This window comes from Ovis aries, chromosome 6 (assembly GCF_016772045.2).
Source record: "Ovis aries strain OAR_USU_Benz2616 breed Rambouillet chromosome 6, ARS-UI_Ramb_v3.0, whole genome shotgun sequence".
Classification (NCBI taxonomy): Eukaryota; Metazoa; Chordata; class Mammalia; order Artiodactyla; family Bovidae; genus Ovis; species Ovis aries.
Window position 1 is genome coordinate 78314219 of NC_056059.1, and position 18475 is coordinate 78332693.

At 34.8% G+C, this 18475-nt stretch overlaps 1 protein-coding gene across 24 annotated transcripts in view; it reads left to right on the forward strand.

Moving 5' to 3' along the window:
* ADGRL3 (adhesion G protein-coupled receptor L3) overlaps window positions 1-18475 on the forward strand; it is a 941652-nt gene that overhangs the window by 898727 nt on the left and 24450 nt on the right. For all 24 annotated transcript variants that reach the window (XM_060417626.1, XM_060417634.1, XM_060417623.1 and 21 more), the window contains one exon: window positions 7612-7708. In XM_060417626.1, the coding sequence (XP_060273609.1) occupies window positions 7612-7708 (97 nt within the window). The remainder of the gene's footprint in view (window positions 1-7611; window positions 7709-18475) is intronic.

An 18475-nucleotide genomic window follows, 5' to 3' on the forward strand; every position in this document is an offset into this window, starting at 1 on the left:
TTGTAGATGTATTTACTTTTGTTATACAGTATTTTAAACAAAAAATATATGTACCATATTGTGAAGTGTAGTAATAAAGCCTGTGAACTTATCATCAAACTTAGGAAATAGAGTATTTGCCATATGTTTTCCCTTCTTAAAACTTCTCTTTAAGCAATCCCTGTATCTCCCTACCACAGACGATCTACTAACCTTTGTTTATCATTTTCATGACTTATTCTAAAAATTTCTTCACCTCTCCAAAAGATGTTAATTACTTCACCTTCTTAAAATATTTCTTTAAAATGGTATCTTATTGTGTGTAATATTCTGCGACTTGCTTTATTCACTGGCATATTCTAAAGCTTGTCCTGGTCCTTTCCATGAACATTTAAATATAAGCTTAATGCTACATATTATATATTTTTCTCTGATTGCAACAATTTACCCTTATCTCCTTTTACTTTTTCAATTATTATTTGATATAGTATAACTTCATGGGAAATAGATGGGGAAACAGTGGAAACAGTGTCAGACTTTATTTTGGGGGGCTCCAAAATCACTGCAGGTGGTGACTGCAGCCATGAAATTAAAAGATGCTTACTCCTTGGAAGAAAAGTTATGACCAACCTAGTTAGCATATTGAAAAGCAGAGACATTACTTTGCCAACTAAGGTCCGTCTAGTCAAGGCTGTGGTTTTTCCAGTGGTCATGTATGGATGTGAGAGTTGGACTGTGAAGAAGGCTGAGTGCCGAAGAATTGATGCTTTTGAACTGTGGTGTTGGAGAAGACTCTTGAGAGCCCATTGGACTGCAAGGAGATCCAATCAGTCCATTCTGAAGGAGATCAGCCCTGGGATTTCTTTGGAAGGAATGATGGTAAAGCTGAAACTCCAGTACTTTGGCCACCTCATGTGAAGAGTTGACTCATTGGAAAAGACTTTGATTCTGAGAGAGATTGGAGGCAGGAGAAGAAGGGGATGACAGAGGATGAAATGGTTGGATGGCATCACTGACTCGATGGACGTGAATCTGAGTGAACTCTGGGAGTTGGTGATGGACAGGGAGGCCTGGCGTGCTGTGATTCATTGGGTCGCAAAGAGTCAGACACAACTGAGCGACTGAACAGAACTGAACTGAAAAAGTTCTAATCTCCTAAATCAGGAGCCAAATGATTGAAGTCAAATATTAGTTATACCAATTATTAGGTCTGTGATATTGTACATGTTAACCTCTAAATCTCAGTTTTGTAATGAATAGGAGATTACATACCTCAGGGAATTCTTGGGAGATTTCAGTGAGTGAATACATGAAAAACACAGGAGAGAACCTAGAAGAATTAATTGAAATATTTGTTATATTTATAAAATGTATTTTATATACACACACAATAATTATTATATATCAGGTACCATTTCAGGTGAACAAAAAAGGACAGAATTTTTATTTTACTTTTTTCTTTTGGCTGCATAATGTGACCAATGGAATCTTAGTTCCCTGACCAGGAATTGAACCTGAGCCCTCAGCAGTGAAAGTGTGGATTCCTAACCATTCAACCACCAGGGAATTCCCAAACTTTCTGATTTCTAGAACCTCAAACCTATATGCAGACATTGGACATTACTGTTTGGGCATTAAATATAAATATAAGAAATGACTATATTATAATAATATGTTGTGTGTAGAAAATGGTAAAGCTATGAGGGCAAAAAGTTGCAGAGTTGGGTGCATGAAATACAATTCTATATAGGATGATCAAGTTAGGTCTCTTTAAAGAGAAAGTATTTGAGCAAAGATTGAAAGAGATGTAAAAGTCATCCATACCCGTATCGGGGAAAGAGTACTCCATGCAGAAGAAATAATCAAACAAAACCTAAGGCAAAAGCATGCTTGGCTTGTTACAGAAGAGCAGGGGAACAGGTGTGGCAAGCCCAGGTTGAGAGATTAATAGAAGATAGTAATAATAGAAGGTAATGGGGCCAGCTCAAATAAATGTCACCTAAAAAATAGACAGGGAGGCCTGGCATGCTGTGATTCAAGGGGTCACAAAGAGTCGGACATGACTGAAAGACTGAACTGAACTGAAAAATAGGCAGGCTTCCCAGGTGGCTCAAATGGTAAAGAACTTGCCTATCAATGCAGAAGGCACAGAAGACATGGGTGTGCAAGAGCCCCTGGAGGAATGAAATGACAACCCACTCCCTATTCTTGCCTAGAAAATTCCATGGACAGAGGAGCCTGGCAGGCTACAGACCATGGAGTCACAGAGTCAGACACAATTGAGCACACCTGCAAAATGATCATAATTTAATCAACCCTCAGTTGAGATGTCACTTCTTTACTGCAGTGTCCTCAGATTTCCTCAGTTCACTTCAGTCGCTCAGTCGTATCCAACTCTTTGTGACCCCATGAATCGCAGCACGCCAGGCCTCCCTGTCCATCACCATCTCCCGAAGTTCACTCAAACTCATGTTCATCTAGTCGGTGATGCCATCCAGCCACCTGATCCTCGGTCATCCCCTTCTCCTCCTGCCCCCAATCTCTCCCAGCATCAGAGTCTTTTCCAATGAGTCAACTCTTCGCATGAGGTGGCCAAAGTACTGGAGTTTCAGCTTTACCATCATTCCTTGCAAAGAAATCCCAGGACTAATCTCCTTTAGAATGGACTGGTTGCATCTCCTTGCAGTCCAAGGGACTCTCAAGAATCTTCTCCAACACCACAGTTCAAAAGCATCAATTCTTCGGTGCTCAGCTTTCTTCACAGTCCAACTTACATCCATACATGACCACTGGAAAAAACCATAGCCTTGACTAGACGGACCTTTGTTGGCAAGTAATATCTCAGCTTTTGAATATGCTACCTAGGTTGGTCATAACTTTTCTTCCAAAGATTAAGCGTCTTTTAATTTCATGGCTGCAGTCACCATCTGTGGTGATTTTGGAGCCCCCAAAATAAAAGTCTGACACTGTTTCCACTGTTTCCCCATCTATTTCCCATGAAGTGATGAGACCAGATGCTATAATCTTCGTTTTCTGAATGTTGAGCTTTAAGCCAACTTTTTCACTGTCCTCTTTCACTTTCATCAAGAGGATTTTTAGTTCCTCTTCACTTTCTGCCATAAGGGGTGGTATCATCTGCATATCTGAGGTGATTGATATTTCCCCCGGCAATCTTGATTCCAGCTTGTGGTTCTTCCAGTCCAGTATTTCTCATGATGTACTCTGCATAGGAGTTAAATAAACAGGGTGACATTATACATCCTTGATGTACTCTTTTTCCTATTTGGAACCAGTCTGTTGTTCCATGTCCAGTTCTAACTGTTGCTTCCTGACCTGCATACAGGTTTCTCAAGGGGCAGGTCAGGTGGTCTGGTATTCCCATCTCTTTCAGACTTTTCCACAGTTTATTGTGATCCACACAGTCAAAGGCTTTGCCATAGTCAGTAAAGCAGGAATAGATTTTTTTCTGGAACTCTCTTGCTTTTTCGATGATCCAGTGGATGTTGGCAATTTGATCTCTGGCTTCTCTGCCTTTTCTAAAACCAGCTTGAACATCTGGAAGTTCATGGTTCACGTACTGCTGAAGCCTGGCTTGGAGAAGTTTGAGCATTACGTTACTATCATGTGAGATGAGTGCAATTTTGCAGTAGTTTGAGCATTTTTTTGGCATTGCCTTTCTTTGGAATTGGAATGAAAATTGACCTTTTCCAGTTCTGTGGCCACTGCTGAGTTTTCCAAATTTGCTGGCATATTGAGTGCAGCACTTTCACAGCATCATCTTTCAGGATTTGAAAGAGCTCAACTGGAATGCCATCACCTCCACTAGCTTTGTTCGTAGCGATGCTTTCTAAGGCCCACTTGACTTCACATTCCAAAATGTCTGGCTCTAGATGAGTGATCACACCATCATGATTATCCGGGTTGTGAAGATCTTTTTGTACAGTTCTTCTGTGTATTCTTGCCACCTCTTCTTAAAATCTTCTGCTTCTGTTAGGTCCATACCATTTCTGTCCTTTATCAAACCCATCTTTGCATGAAATGTTCCCTTGGTATCTCTAATTTTCTGGAAAAGATCTCTAGTCTTTCCCATTCTGTTGTTTTCCTCTATTTCTTTGCAATGATCACTGAGAAAGGCTTTCTTATCTCTCCTTGCTATTCTTTGGAACTCTGCATTCAGATGTTTATATTTTTCTTTTCTCCTTTGCTTTTCACTTCTCTTCTTTTCACAGCTATTTGTAAGGCCTCCCCAGACAGCCATTTTGGTTTTTTGCATTTCTTTTCCATGGGGATAGTCTTGATCCCTGTCTCCTGTACAGTGTCATGATCCTCAATCCATAGATCATCAGGCACTCTAACTATCAGATCTAGTCCCTTAAATCTATTTCTCACTTCCGCTGTATGATCATAAGGGATTTGATTTAGGTCATACCTGAATGGTCTAGAGGTTTTCCCTACTTTCTTCAATTTAATTCTGAATTTGGCAATAAGGAGCTCATCATCTGAGCCACAGTCAGCTCCCTGTCTTGTTTTTGCTGACTGTATAGAGTTTCTCCACCTTTGGCTGCAAAGCATGTAATTAATGTGATTTCAGTGTTGACCATCTGGTGATGTTCATGTGTAGAGTCTTCTCTTGTGTTGTTGAAAGAGGGTGTGTGCCATGACTAGTGCATCTTCTTGGCGAAACTCTATTAGCCTTTGCCCTGCTTCATTCCGTATTCCAAGGCCAAATTTGCCTGTTACTCCAGGTGTTTCTTGGCTTCCTACTTTTGCATTCCAGTCCCCTATAATGAAAAGGACATATTTTTTGGGTGTTAGTTCTAAAAGGTCTTGTAGGTGTTCATAAAACCATTCAGTTTCAGCTTCTTCATTGTTACTGTTTGGGGCATAGACTTGGATTACCGTGATAGTGAATAGTTTGCCTTGGAGATGAACAGAGATCATTCTGTTGTTTTTGAGATTGCATCCAAGTACTGCATTTCAGACTCTTTTGTTGACCATGATGGCTACTCCATTTCTTCTAAGGGATTCCTGCCCATAGTAGTAGATATAATGGTCATCTGAGTCAAATTCACCCATTCCAATCCATTTTAGTTCACTGATTCCTAGAAAGTCGATGTTCACTCTTGCCATCTCCTGTTTGACCACTTCCAATTTGCCTTGATTCATGGACCTAATTTTCCAGGTTCCTATGCAATATTACTCTTTACAGCATCAGACCTTGCTTCTATCACCAGTCACATCCACAACTGAGTATTGTTTTTGCTTTGGCTCCATCCCTTCATTCTTTCTGGAGTTATTTCTCCACTGATCTCCGGTAACATATTGGTTTCACATTTCCTAGACAAGGATATATTTTTTTGTTATGCGCACTTAAAAATCATTTCAATTGTGTATCATAATAGATATTAACAAAACCACAAAAATTTAATTGTATGGCACATTGATTTACCCTTCCCCAGATCAATTATTAGAACATTGGCAGTAACTTAGTTACCCTTTGAATGCTTCTTAATCAGTCACTTCAAGACATAATCAGCATCTTAACTTTTAACAGTAGCTTTTCTTTTGCATATATTTGATACTTATCCACATGAAATCATCCAGTACATATTCTTTTGTTTTCCTTCTTTCCTTGGGCATTATGTTGCTGCAGGTGACTATATTGCCCTTTTATTTTCGTTACTATGTGTGTTCAGTCCATTCAGTCGTGTCCGATCCTTGTGACTTCATGGACTGTTGCCCAGAAGGCTCATCTGTCCATGGGGTTCTCTAGGCAAGAATACTGGAATGGGTTGCCATACATTGCTCCAGGGAATCTTCCCAATTGCAAGACTGAACCTGTGTCTGCCTGCATTTTGTGCATTACAAGCGGATTCTTTTGCCACTGAGCCACCTGGGAAGCCCTTCATCACTATACATTATTCTATGATCTATGTGTCCATCGTACCATTGATAGTCATTGAATTGTTCACAGTTTTCAGCTATAATTAGTAATGCTTCTATAGAGATTTGTGGACATATTGTACTTTTGCATTTATTTGTTAATTTATATGTGATTAATCTGTCACGTATTAGTCTAGCAGGACCATGAAGGCAACGTGTTTGTGTTTGCCTTTCCTCTTTGTATCTTCTACATTAAAGAGGTCAATTAATATGTTTATAGTTAGTTAACCAGTAAAACAAATGTGAGAAATTGATTCCAAGTATTTCAGTTTGAATTTTGAAGTATTTTTCAATAGAAACATTTTTTAATTGTCAGGTTTATTGCATCGGTTTTCTTATTGTATTTTTATTACTTTTGTTTTGTTTGTATGTGTAATATGTGCAGTTTCTGACCTATATAACAAAATAGACAGTATTTCTAAGGGATAAACATGACCCAATATTCATAAAACCAATCATCTAATATTTGAGGATTAGGTACTCCTATTATTTGAGTTCAAATATATTTGAAACATAACCCTTTTGTGAGCTTGGTTTCACCATTAGTACTAGTTAGTACTAGTTAGTATTATAACTTTTTCATCCTTGGAAAAGCTTCTGAAAATATTTTGTTTCCTGTTCACAAGACCATTATTTCACTTTTGATCCCTAACTCTAATAAAGTAACTAAACAGTAAAACAGAAAAAAGTCTCCCCCCACAGTGGAAAAATCTTTCTTGATTTATCAGACAGTTAGAAAATTGAATTTGAGAATTTATATAATGATGTAAGGATTTCAGTTCTCTATAAAACTTCCTACTATATGGAAATGAATAAAGATCAATTGACTTCCTTTGTTTCCTTCAAAAGATAGAAAAGTCAAGATAGTATGTAACCTGTAAAATTATATTGATCTTCTTACAAAATTTATAGAAAATGTTGTTTAGTAGCATCTTAATAATATTCTATGTTCTTTTCATCCCAAACTATTTGTTCTTATAAGGTTCTGAATTAAGTAAAATTTTTGTTACTAAACCTTTAATTTAATGCACATTTAAATATTAAATTCCCATAAAATTACAGTGAAAATAACTTGTTTTACCTTAGAAATTAAAATTACTAAATTCTATCTAGAGTACACTTCTATGTATCTTCTATGTATCTACATATACATCATATGTATCTTTTAAATTGGCATATCATATTACATTTGGGGCTTCCTTGGTGGCTCAGTTGGTAAAGAATCCTCCTGCTATGCAGGAGACTGACTGCAATACAGGAGACACGGTTTTGATCCCTGGGTCAGTTAAATCCTCTGAAGAAGGAAATGGCAACCCACTCCAGTGTTCTTGCCTGGAAAATTCTATGGACATAGGAGCCTGGTGGGCACAGTCCATAAAGTTGCGAAGCATCAGACACAACTGACCAACTAAACCACCACCATTACATTTATTTCTTTTAAGCAGTTATAATGACTTCTGGCATACACATTGAAGAATACACTTAATAAGAACCAATGATTATCATTAATTTAGTTCCTGATGTTCTCATGCTCCTGTACTACAAGCATGTGGAAGCTGTGTATTTGCCAGATTCCAGAAATAAAAGCCTCATATAAGCCTATATTACAGAAATGAAAAAAAAAGAGTGACTTGTGCAAAGGTTCACTGTGTGGTGATTTTATCTCCTTTTTCCTTTTTCTTCATCCAGAGCCGAATTCGTAGAATGTGGAATGATACGGTCCGAAAACAGTCAGAGTCTTCCTTCATTACTGGAGATATAAACAGTTCAGCGTCACTCAACAGAGGTAATTAGAAATAATTTTTCATATTTACCCTTTTTGTGATTACTTTAAGAAATTCCTGAATGCATTGCTTTATTTGCAACTTCTGGACTTTGTTCCATGTGATAGAAATATTGCAAAGAAATAAAACGTGGTTGAGTGTAGTAGTGTATTCCACTATTCATAAGGCTTCTTTTCTCAATCCTGAATTTTCATATCTTTTCTGAAAGTAAGTTAAAAAGTGAAAAATTTCTTTCTCTAATCATCTGCCACTGCTATAAACTGGTGAGTTGTCAGGCCTCATTGGAAGCTGTGAAAATGGGCAATTATGTGGCTATATAGTCTGCTAAGCATCATAGAGTTCCACACTGTCCCAGGTATAGAGCAATTTCTTAGTCTTTGTGGAAGTAAAATCATACTGTCTAATATACTTAAGGCAACCTGTGTATTTTTGGAAAAATCCCATCTAATCTTAATATCAATAAGATGTGTTCAGGTAATATTGGATATTTAAAGATACAGAAGGGAAAACCCACTATATGTAAATTTTATACATATGTGTATATAATAATTCTTTCAGTGTGTATATGCTTCTAGTTAAAATTTTTCTGGAATACCATTTAGATTTTAAAAATGATGTTCCCTTAATTACTATTTTGTTTGTGCTTGATCTTTCTTATTCCCTCTGTCTCTCTCCCTCTTATTTTCTCCCTCTCCTCCCCCTCCCCATCGTAAATGTATGTGTGAGTGTGAGAGAGAGATATTAAAATTAAATTGACTGCAGTAAAAATGGGTAGAAACAATGTTTGTGCAGAGCTGGGGTACACTACACTCTGTGCTGGGAAATCTTTAGAACATAGTTTTATCTTGGGGATGGTGCTGGCATGAGCACATTTTAATTAGACTGTCCTAAAAGAGACATTTTTTGATGCATACATTCTGTGGTTATTTTCATGATTTTTTATGATCAATATTGTTATTTTTATTAGCTCCAAACTAGAATTGTTTGCTTTAAACCTACTTCTGTCTACTTTTTGTTACATCAAATGCTACTTAGAAACAACTAATTCACTAATTATGGCTTATGATTAAGAATGATTCAAATACTGGTGTTCTTGATTACTTTTAGTCAAATAAGTTGCATCTTGTTTATATAAAAGAAGTTATAACAAATAGTGTCTAAGTTAAATTTGATTTAGGGATTCATCCATGTTGTATAAATCTTGATTGACTTCCATGCTTATATGTGTGGTAGTGATAAAGTAACTATAACCTAGTGATGATATTAAATTTTCTACAACACTTTTGCTTGTTAGAACAGTGAGTGCAAATATGCTTCCAAATATGAAGAAAATACATTAAAATAAAACAATTACCTTCTTGTATTTTATTTCATTTTCAGTTTATTTTACATAGTATCTCACAAGTGTTCTCTTTTTAAGTTTACTTTTATGATTAGTTTTATGAAAATTTAAATATGAATACTCAACTCTTTGAAATACTTTCTAAATCAGAGCAAATATATTATCTACACATGCCTCCAAAGTTTAGGAAATAAATTGCTTTCATAGTGACAGATTTTCTTTTTACTTTAAATAATACATAGAAATAATACATTGAAAATGTATAGTATGCTCCTTTAAGAAAACTATTCTTTTATTCAAAGCTATCCTTATTAATAAGATTTTTTGTCAGGAGTATCTTGCATCTAATGATCACAGAAACCATAGAATGTATTCTTTAAACAAAAGATGAGGTTTGATTATAATAATGCACCATTTATTTGCTTACTGTGAAGACAGAGAAAACATGTAAACTACCTGGCCTAGCATTGTGATCTAGATTTATATTGATATTAAAGTATGTAGCTTTATTAAAAATTATTTTAACTGAATAATTTTTATGACCTTGATTTTAATGTCAATTGCACTATATAAGATTGCTTTGCCCTTTTTAGTTCCTTCTCAGAAATTTCATCAACTTGGAATATGTGCTATGTATGACTAGGTCAATTTAAAATATATTTAAAGAAAATAATAATATTTTATATTGTCTGATTATATATTAAATCTGTTTTTAAAAATCTTCAGTTTTAAAGGATACTTCTTAAAGTTATTGAAGAAAGGGTACAAAATTTCTTGTGATATCCAGTAAGTTATTTGGCGATGACTTTGGGGAGAGGGTAAAACTGACTTTATGGTTTGTTTGAAGTATGCCTATGCAGTGATCTTTTCCTTCAGGATATATATTCTTCCTTTCACTCAGTGACTTTAATGGGGAGACATCATAGTGATCTTCCTGATCTCCTATATTAATTTCCTAGTCCCCCGAGTCAGAAACTCCTCATTTTATTCTCATCTCATTATTTTTTATCTTAGATGAGTGCAGTACTTTAAAATTTTATTTCTTCATATAATATCTCTGAAGATAGTCTTTAACTTCCTTCTTTAATCTTGTCTTATTCCCCAGGGTCCTATCTTCCCTGCATTCAGGCGTGTGTATCATATTTAGGTAGGTGGCATATAAGATTCACCCTTCCAGATAAACACTTCAGTCACCTCAGCAGCATAATTATTTACATCTATAATTCAAAAGATTATATTCTCTATTATTAAAATAAAAATGTTAGGCACTGCATCTTTACATCTTCATATATTCTAACTTCCCATTCATTCTTAGTTTCTTACAGTTATAATTTTTTTATTTCCAACTTCATTTTCCTTTCTTTCTAAATTAGATATTTTAAATCTCTTATGTTTGTCTTTAGAATACTTCTGACCTTTGAAAACTACAAGAAGTTGTCTAAAAATTAGTCCCATTTTCAATTCAGGATTTCTTTTCTATTCATACCACTGTCCAATTCATTAAAAGAAAATTATCTTAAAATTCTGTATGTCTTATCATCTATTCTTCCAAATAAGAACCATTATTATCATCTTTGGGATTCATTAAGAATAAAACATCTACCATGCAGTGAATAAATCCTTCTCAATTGTTTATATTTTTTCAAATTATCCTTAATGTTTGGTTCTTGAACCAACTTGTTATATCCTATGTATCAGATTATCTGTCTAGAATCTCCAATGTGATAAATTTGATTACTATTGGGATTGTACTCCTTGGAATCAAGCAAGACTTTGGAAGATTTATTGATAATTTTCAAATTTATGAAATCATTCTTAGACATTCTCTTGGGGATTTTGTTATTTGGTCACCTCATCTCTTTAAAAGCTTTCATTACATTGTCCTTGAAATTTCTATATTTTGAAGATGTTTTCCAAGTGTTCCCTATACATTTTCAGACATTTTTCTTCTGATGACTTGTTTGCCACAATGCTACACACTCATACAAATCCAGAATTTCATGAAGCCAATTCCCCAAATCCCAGAACTAACATCAAGTTAACTTCACCCATTCTACTGTATAAACAGGGAGAAGGAGCTTTTTGAGAGCCCTGAGGTGATGGTTGTTTACAGAGAGTTTCAGAGAAAGCTAACTCTGATCCAAGACATGTTTCACAAACCCCACTAGATAGTTTGTTCCTTTGTTCATTTAAATATATACAATTTGCATATACCTTGAAGTCATCCTCAGTTCCCAAGCTGCTCCCAGGACAATGGAACACTAATTCAAATTTTTGTTAGCTCAGAATTCCTGATAGTAGTAGAAACAATTTGTAGCTAAAGTTAGGTTTCCCACCTGTATCCCTTACCCAGTCTCTACTGGCCAAACTATGTTTTAAGTGATTTAGATTAGCAAACTTGAGTTTGATCCAAATATATAGCATTTGATGAGAAATTCTCTGGTAGTTCAGTTATAATAATTGTTACATGTTTCCACTCTTTTTGTATATATATATAGAAATTGTGATATTTTCTGAAATGAGATCTTATTAGGCTCTATCACATGAATAATATTTATGTCTCTCATTTTCTTTTTGTTTAATAAGTTGAATTGACATGGGAAATTTCAATTTAAAAGCAAGGTTTGGTAGGTAGCTGCTACCAATATGTCTGAATTATCAAAAGGTGCCTCCCCACTTCCCAGCTGTGGACTGCAAAAATGTGTCCCGTTTGAGTGGGAGAACCACCAAACAGGCATTTCTCCTTCTGGAACAATGACTTGGCTAGTACTGTGAATTTTATTTTCCCTTATTTCCCATTCTCCTTCCCATCCACATCGCACACAATGTAGATTTTTCTTCATGGAGTTATGACCAGTAAAGCTGTATTTATGTAAGCCAAGTTTAAGTGTTACATGGCAGAAGACTGTCTAATCTGTAGCTGTATTTTACGTAGCAGTTTTGATTATGAAGTGTTAACCTAGGAACTTTCAGTAAATTGCTGAACTTTTCAGTGTCTTTGCAGTAGGGATATAAATAGTGTCTACTTCAGTGGGACCTTGAAAGGATTGACTTAATATATCATAGTTGCTTACAACATGCCAGGAACATAATAAGTACTATTATTATCATTGTATTCACAAGTTCATTAATATTTTCTAACAAATGAAAACTGATACTTGCCAATGATCTCAAGTAATCAGATATTAAAATTCATCATTCATTGCAAAGGTTTCTTTCACTTTGTAGTTTCTAGAAATAGGTGGGAGGAATGAGGTAATTACCTGAATGTCAAGCAAAAGAAATAATTTACCTAGTATGGTGCTCCCCTTGACACTAACAAAAGGAAATAAACTAATAAAACTGAATTGTCTCTTTTGAATTAGAAATTAAATGCAAATTAAACCTGTGTAGTTGCATTTTCTATTTTTGATTTGTATCTATATTTTAGCATTGAGGAGATAAATGTAAAATATTTTTTCTCCCTACCTTAGATGGTATAAACAAGCACAACCTTCTCTTTCCTCCAAGCCCTCCTGTGCTTCAAGGCTTAGAGACACTAGCTCAATGTAGACAGGTCCTCTAGATAACCAGATACATAACAGAGTAGGAATATGACTTGCTCCCTTTTTAAATTCATATCTTCTCAGAACCTATATTGTCTTTCCCAGGAGGCTGGTCACTGGGACAGATGAAGCTTCACAAGAAATGACGGGCTGTCTCCTTAAATTTAGGCTACTAAACATATTTTATTTTTATATATTTAAAGAAAAATGCAAATGAAACGATATAAGTGGTCTTTCACTGTAATTAATGATTTATATATATTAAAACTACTAGGGTGAATACTCAAACTCATTCATCACCTTATTAATGTCAGTAAGTATAATTTGGCTTACATGCATGTGTCTTATTGCCCCCAAAGCCTTGCTGTTTTGAAGGATTATAAAATCATTGGCTGCAAATATTAACCAGATTCTAATATAATCTGATATCTATTTGTGAAATTTGTAGACACCGTTATCATATGCCTAAGCTAACAGATAACTTGCATAGCTAACAGATCAGACTGGGCTATATAACAAATTACTTTGTTATGAACAAGTATTATGATGACATGAGTACAAATGCAGTAAGTATCCCATGCATGGACACATTTTTTACTTGAGATTCACCATTTTATTTATATCTAGTATTTTTTACTTTTATATTTGTGATTGTTAATGAGGCAACAGCGACTTCTGTGTTTCTTTCCTTTCTATGTGTCTTCAATATTCCGAAAGTATATGATAAAATAAGAGTATCTCCTGTTGTAGGAAAATCAATTCAATACACAAAAGCAAAATGATACAGATTTTAAAAGTGAAATATTGTATCAAATAGATAATGTAACAATGCTACTAATAACCTGATTCCTTGATTCCTCAAGGAAGACCAAGTAACTTTCAGAATGAACTTTCCATTGCAATATGAGATATATTAAATATTGATCTCTAATCAGTCCAGGGCATATGTTCTTGCTATCAATTGTTAGCAGGAACTGAAAAAGAAAAAGCTTTAAAATGCTTTCCCAGTGAGTCCTACTTATGTTTTGCTCTTAACTTTGTCCCTTTGTTAGGAATCCTTGAAATCGTCCAGGCTGTCACAGCCAACTATACAATAGTAAAAATGGTGTTATTACTATTGTTATTATAATTTTTAAAGATCTCTTCATAAAGCAGGTTATTTATGTAAAGTAGATGTCTTATTTTTATAGAATATGATCTTTCTCCCTTTATATTTAATTTATAGTTAGCAGTATCTTTTACTGCTTTGTTATAAACCAAACAAGCCACAGTGAGATACCTTGATAACTTCTAAATATGGTGCTATAGAACATTTCCAATTAGTTTTTAAATACTACTGTTTTCTATAAGTTGCTGAGGATGTAATTTTTTTTCTTTTAGGGAATAGTATCTTTTTTGAGAACTAAATATGAATACTCCAACTTATCTTCAGAAATTACTGGTGTTCTTTTCTCTGCTAGAACACAATATACTCGTTTTCAGCCTTCATAAATTTGAAATTTCTCTGTTATTATGTGTAACTGTCATTTTCTTGTTGTACACTGTTCATTATTTATTATCCATTATCTTTATATCCATGAAGAACTTGGGTTTCTTGGTAACTTGTCCAAAATCATGTGGCTAATAAAGTACTAAATCTAAATTCCAAACAAGGTCTTTCTGACCAGAGAGCCCTACTTACAGCAATACAAATTTTCATTATTTTCTTATGATGACAACTTTTCAGGAAGCTTACTGAGGATTAGAATTAGAGATCTTTTCCAAGAATGTATTTCAGAATGATTTTTATTACCTTGTATGGAAATATGTTGTTCTTAAAGCACAATTATTCACATCTTTATTTCCTAATTGCCTTGATATAATATTCATTTTCTTTCACTTTATTTTCTTCTAAGCACAGTTCTTTAGTATGGATTCATTCATCCTACTCACTTAGGGAAACTGTAAGATATTGGGAGTAAATTGGGAGATGGAGTGACAATACAATTTTTTTACAAAATGATTTGATATTGAATATGCAGAATTAATAAACATAACTGTTTAACTATATATTTAAATGTAACTGCAGGACTTAGGTTGCAAGAATTTTATGATCATTCTTTTTTCCTGGAAGTTCTCAAATACACAAAATATCCAGAAATTTTATTAGTAGAATCCTTTTCTCTTTTGTTTTTAATTTCTTGTGTTTCAGTAAAAGGATGACTATTTTGATTGGGGCAAAGATTGTGTTAAAAAAAATCTGGTAAATAGCTTCTGCATATAATTTAGTAATAGAACCAAAGATATAACTTTTCCAAATCTCTATATTCCTGAATTTGATGTTCTTGAACTGTGTCCTCCCAGAGGGATGTATAATAATACCGAGAAAAAAAATTGGAAATTTATTTGAGTTGACTGCAATTAGGTAGTGTTAATGTTGTAAGTTTCCACAGGACTGGAAAAGGTCAATTTTCATTCAATCCCAAAGAAAGGCAATGCCAAAGAATGCTTAAACTACTGCACAATTGCACTCATCTCACACACTAGTAAAGTAATGCTCAAAATTCTCCAAGCCAGGCTTCAGTAGTACGTGAACCGTGAACTTCCAGATGTTCAAGCTGGTTTTAGAAAAGGCAGAGAAGCCAGAGATCAAATTGCCAACATCCGCTGGATCATGGAAAAAGCAAGAGAGTTCAGAAAAACATCTATTTCTGCTTTATTGACTATGGCAAAGCCTTTGACTGTGTGGATCACAATAAACTGGAAAAGTCTGAAAGAGATGGGAATTCGAGACCACCTGACCTGCCTTTTGAGAAATCTGTATGCAGGTCAGGAAGCATCAGTTAGAAATGGACATGGAACAACAGACAGGTTCAAAATAGGACAAGGAGTACGTCAAGGCTGTATATTTTGTCACCCTGCTTATTTAACTTATATACAGAGTACATCATGAGAAACACTGGGCTGGAAGGAACACAAGCTGGAATCAAGATTGCCAGAAGAAATATTAATAACCACATATATGCAGTGACACCACCCTTATGGCAGAAAGTGAAGAGGAACTAAAAGCCTCTTGATGAAAGTGAAAGAGAAGAGTAAAAAGTTGGCTTAAAGCTCAACATTCAGAGAATGAAGATCATGGCATCTGGTGCCATCACTTCATGGGAAATAGAGGGGAAACAGTGGAAACAGTGTCAGGTTTTATTTTGGGGGGCTCCAAAATCACTGCAGATGGTGATTGCAGCCATGAAATTAAAAGACGCTTACTCCTTGGAAGGAAAGTTATGACCAACCTAGAGAGCATATTCAAAAGCATACACATTACTTTGCCGACTAAGGTCCATCTAGTCAAGGCTATGGTTTTCCCAGTGGTCATGTATGGATGTGACAGTTGGACTGTAAAGAAAGCTGAGTGCCGAGGAATTGATGCTTCTGAACAGTAGCATTGGAGAAGACTCTTGAGAGTCCCTTAGACTGCAAGGAGATCCAACCAGTCCATCCTAAAGGAAATCAGTCCTTGGGTGTTCTTTGGAAGGAATGATGCTAAAGCTGAAACTCCAGTACTTTGGCCGCCTCATGAGAAGAGTTGACTCATTGGAAAAGACTCTGATGCTGGGAGGGGTTGGGGGCAGGAGGAGAAGGGGATGACAGAGGATGAGATGGCTGGATGGCATCACTGACTTGATGGAAGTGAGTTTGGGTGAACTCCGGGAGTTGGTGATGGACAGGGAGGCCTGGCATGCTGCGATTCATGGGGTTGCAAAGAGTTGGACATGACTGAGCTACTGAACTGAACTGACTGTTGTAAGTTAAACTTATTAGTTTCATGTGCTCATTTCAGGTTGAAAAAAATCTATGAAACATCTTGTAATTCAAAATCTAAAAACAAACAAAACTAAACTGTCTTTCTCATCTGGAAAAATGCTCCTGCTATATTATAAGCATAAATGTTGTGATGGTATAAGTGCAATATATAATATCCAAAGTTAATTGATTCATCACTTGTTCAGATTTTTTTCTAAGAAATAGATTATATTAACATATCTGCTATTCTGAAAGTGAATAGAAGCTAGTTCATTTACATGAAAAATTAAAATGTGGAAATGGGATATGCTTTTGCATAAAAAAAGTCTTATTAGATAAAAAATACTTACATTGTCATTGCCAATCATTCTGTAGTATCCAATAGCCCCTGTTTACTGCATAGTGAGTCTTTTGTTTTATATAGTTCAATCTTATATACAACATGCCATTTAAAAGTAAGTATTTATGTGATAGGCACTCCTTTGATCTTATAATAGACTTTCCTCATAACATTATTATAAAGGATGTGGGTTCTTCAAAAACTAAAACAAGTTACCCTTCACATTCATAGAGTAATTTACAACCCCAGAAAATCACTGGAGAACTAAGATAGGTTTAAGATGATATTACAGATTGAAGGAAGAGAGTTAGTCTTGATGCAGGAAAATAGAAACAATACATTTCCTGAAATAGCCTCAGTCTAAACAAAACAGAGCTGAGCTGATTACGATTATATGACAAAATAAGTTTTCTCTGAAAAACATTATCAAGAATCTCTGTATTCATAGACACATTGTTTTAATTCATATCTTTTCTCTATATACTTTTTAAATAATAAGTGTCCAAATTTAAAATTCAAACTTTAGCTGGTATAGGCTTCACCTTGTGGCTCAGATAGTAAAAAATCTGCCTGCAATACAGGAAGCCCGGGTTTGATCCCTTGGTTGGGAAACAAATGAATATAACTCCGGGAATCACATACCGCATTTGATACACTACATTCTTACTAAAAAGAAATATGATTTACTGCTATTTTACCTGTGGTTAAGCACTTTGGGCCTATTATATTTGGGCTCAGTATTCTTGTTTTGAGTATCTTGCCAAAGTATTCAAAATGTCTAAGTTAAAAGCATACAGAAATAAATGGCTCTGACCACAAAAGATGAGTTTTAGAGATGAGTGACTGAGTAGTATAGGTTCATCATTTCTACTTGCAGACCATCTACTTCCTATTTTGTGAAGCAAAGACTCACCAAGAATTCTTATTTCCAGCCCTGCCACCATTGACTTGAGTAGTCAAAAAACATAAGATCTCTGAGTAGCTTTCTTTCAGCTAATTATGTAAAAAACATCAATGAATATCTAATAGCATAAGTTTCTTCAATAGAGTACAACCAGGTTGTGTTGCACTGCAGAGCAAAATATATATATATATATACATACATAAAATAATACCTTAAAGCTTTTAGAAGAAAATATATTTTAGATTTTAGGTTAAAGGAGTTCTTAAAAATAAAATAACAAACATAAACTACAAAAAAAAGATAGGATTCTCATCTCAAAATTTAAACAGTACTCAAAAAATGAGCTACTGGAAGGAGATGTAAACAGTACCTGTAACAACAAAATGTTAATGCCTACATTGCAATGAATGTCTTCAAATTATTATATAAAATTCAACAATCTAATGTGTATGTGGGCAAAAGATATGAATCAACAATTCTCAGAATAAAGAACATTTACAATCAATAAATATATGAAAAATTACTCCATCTCTCTAGTATTCAGGAAAATGCAAAGTATAGGGGTAGGATGATATATTTCATACTCTATCAAATTGGCAAAATGTCAGCCAAACAATACTAAATCCTGGCAAAAATTTAAGAAATATGCACTACTTGTGAAAGTGTGAATTGATACACATGTATTTGAAAAAACTGAAAATGTGGGCAACATATGACCCAGTAATTTTACTTCTAAGTATTTATTGTAGAAAAACTCATGTATCTGGACAAGAAGACATGTATAAAGCCAATTAGCACAAAATAAGGGAAAAGAGAATAGGTAAAATCTAGGCCTCCTGACTGTAAAGCTCTGAA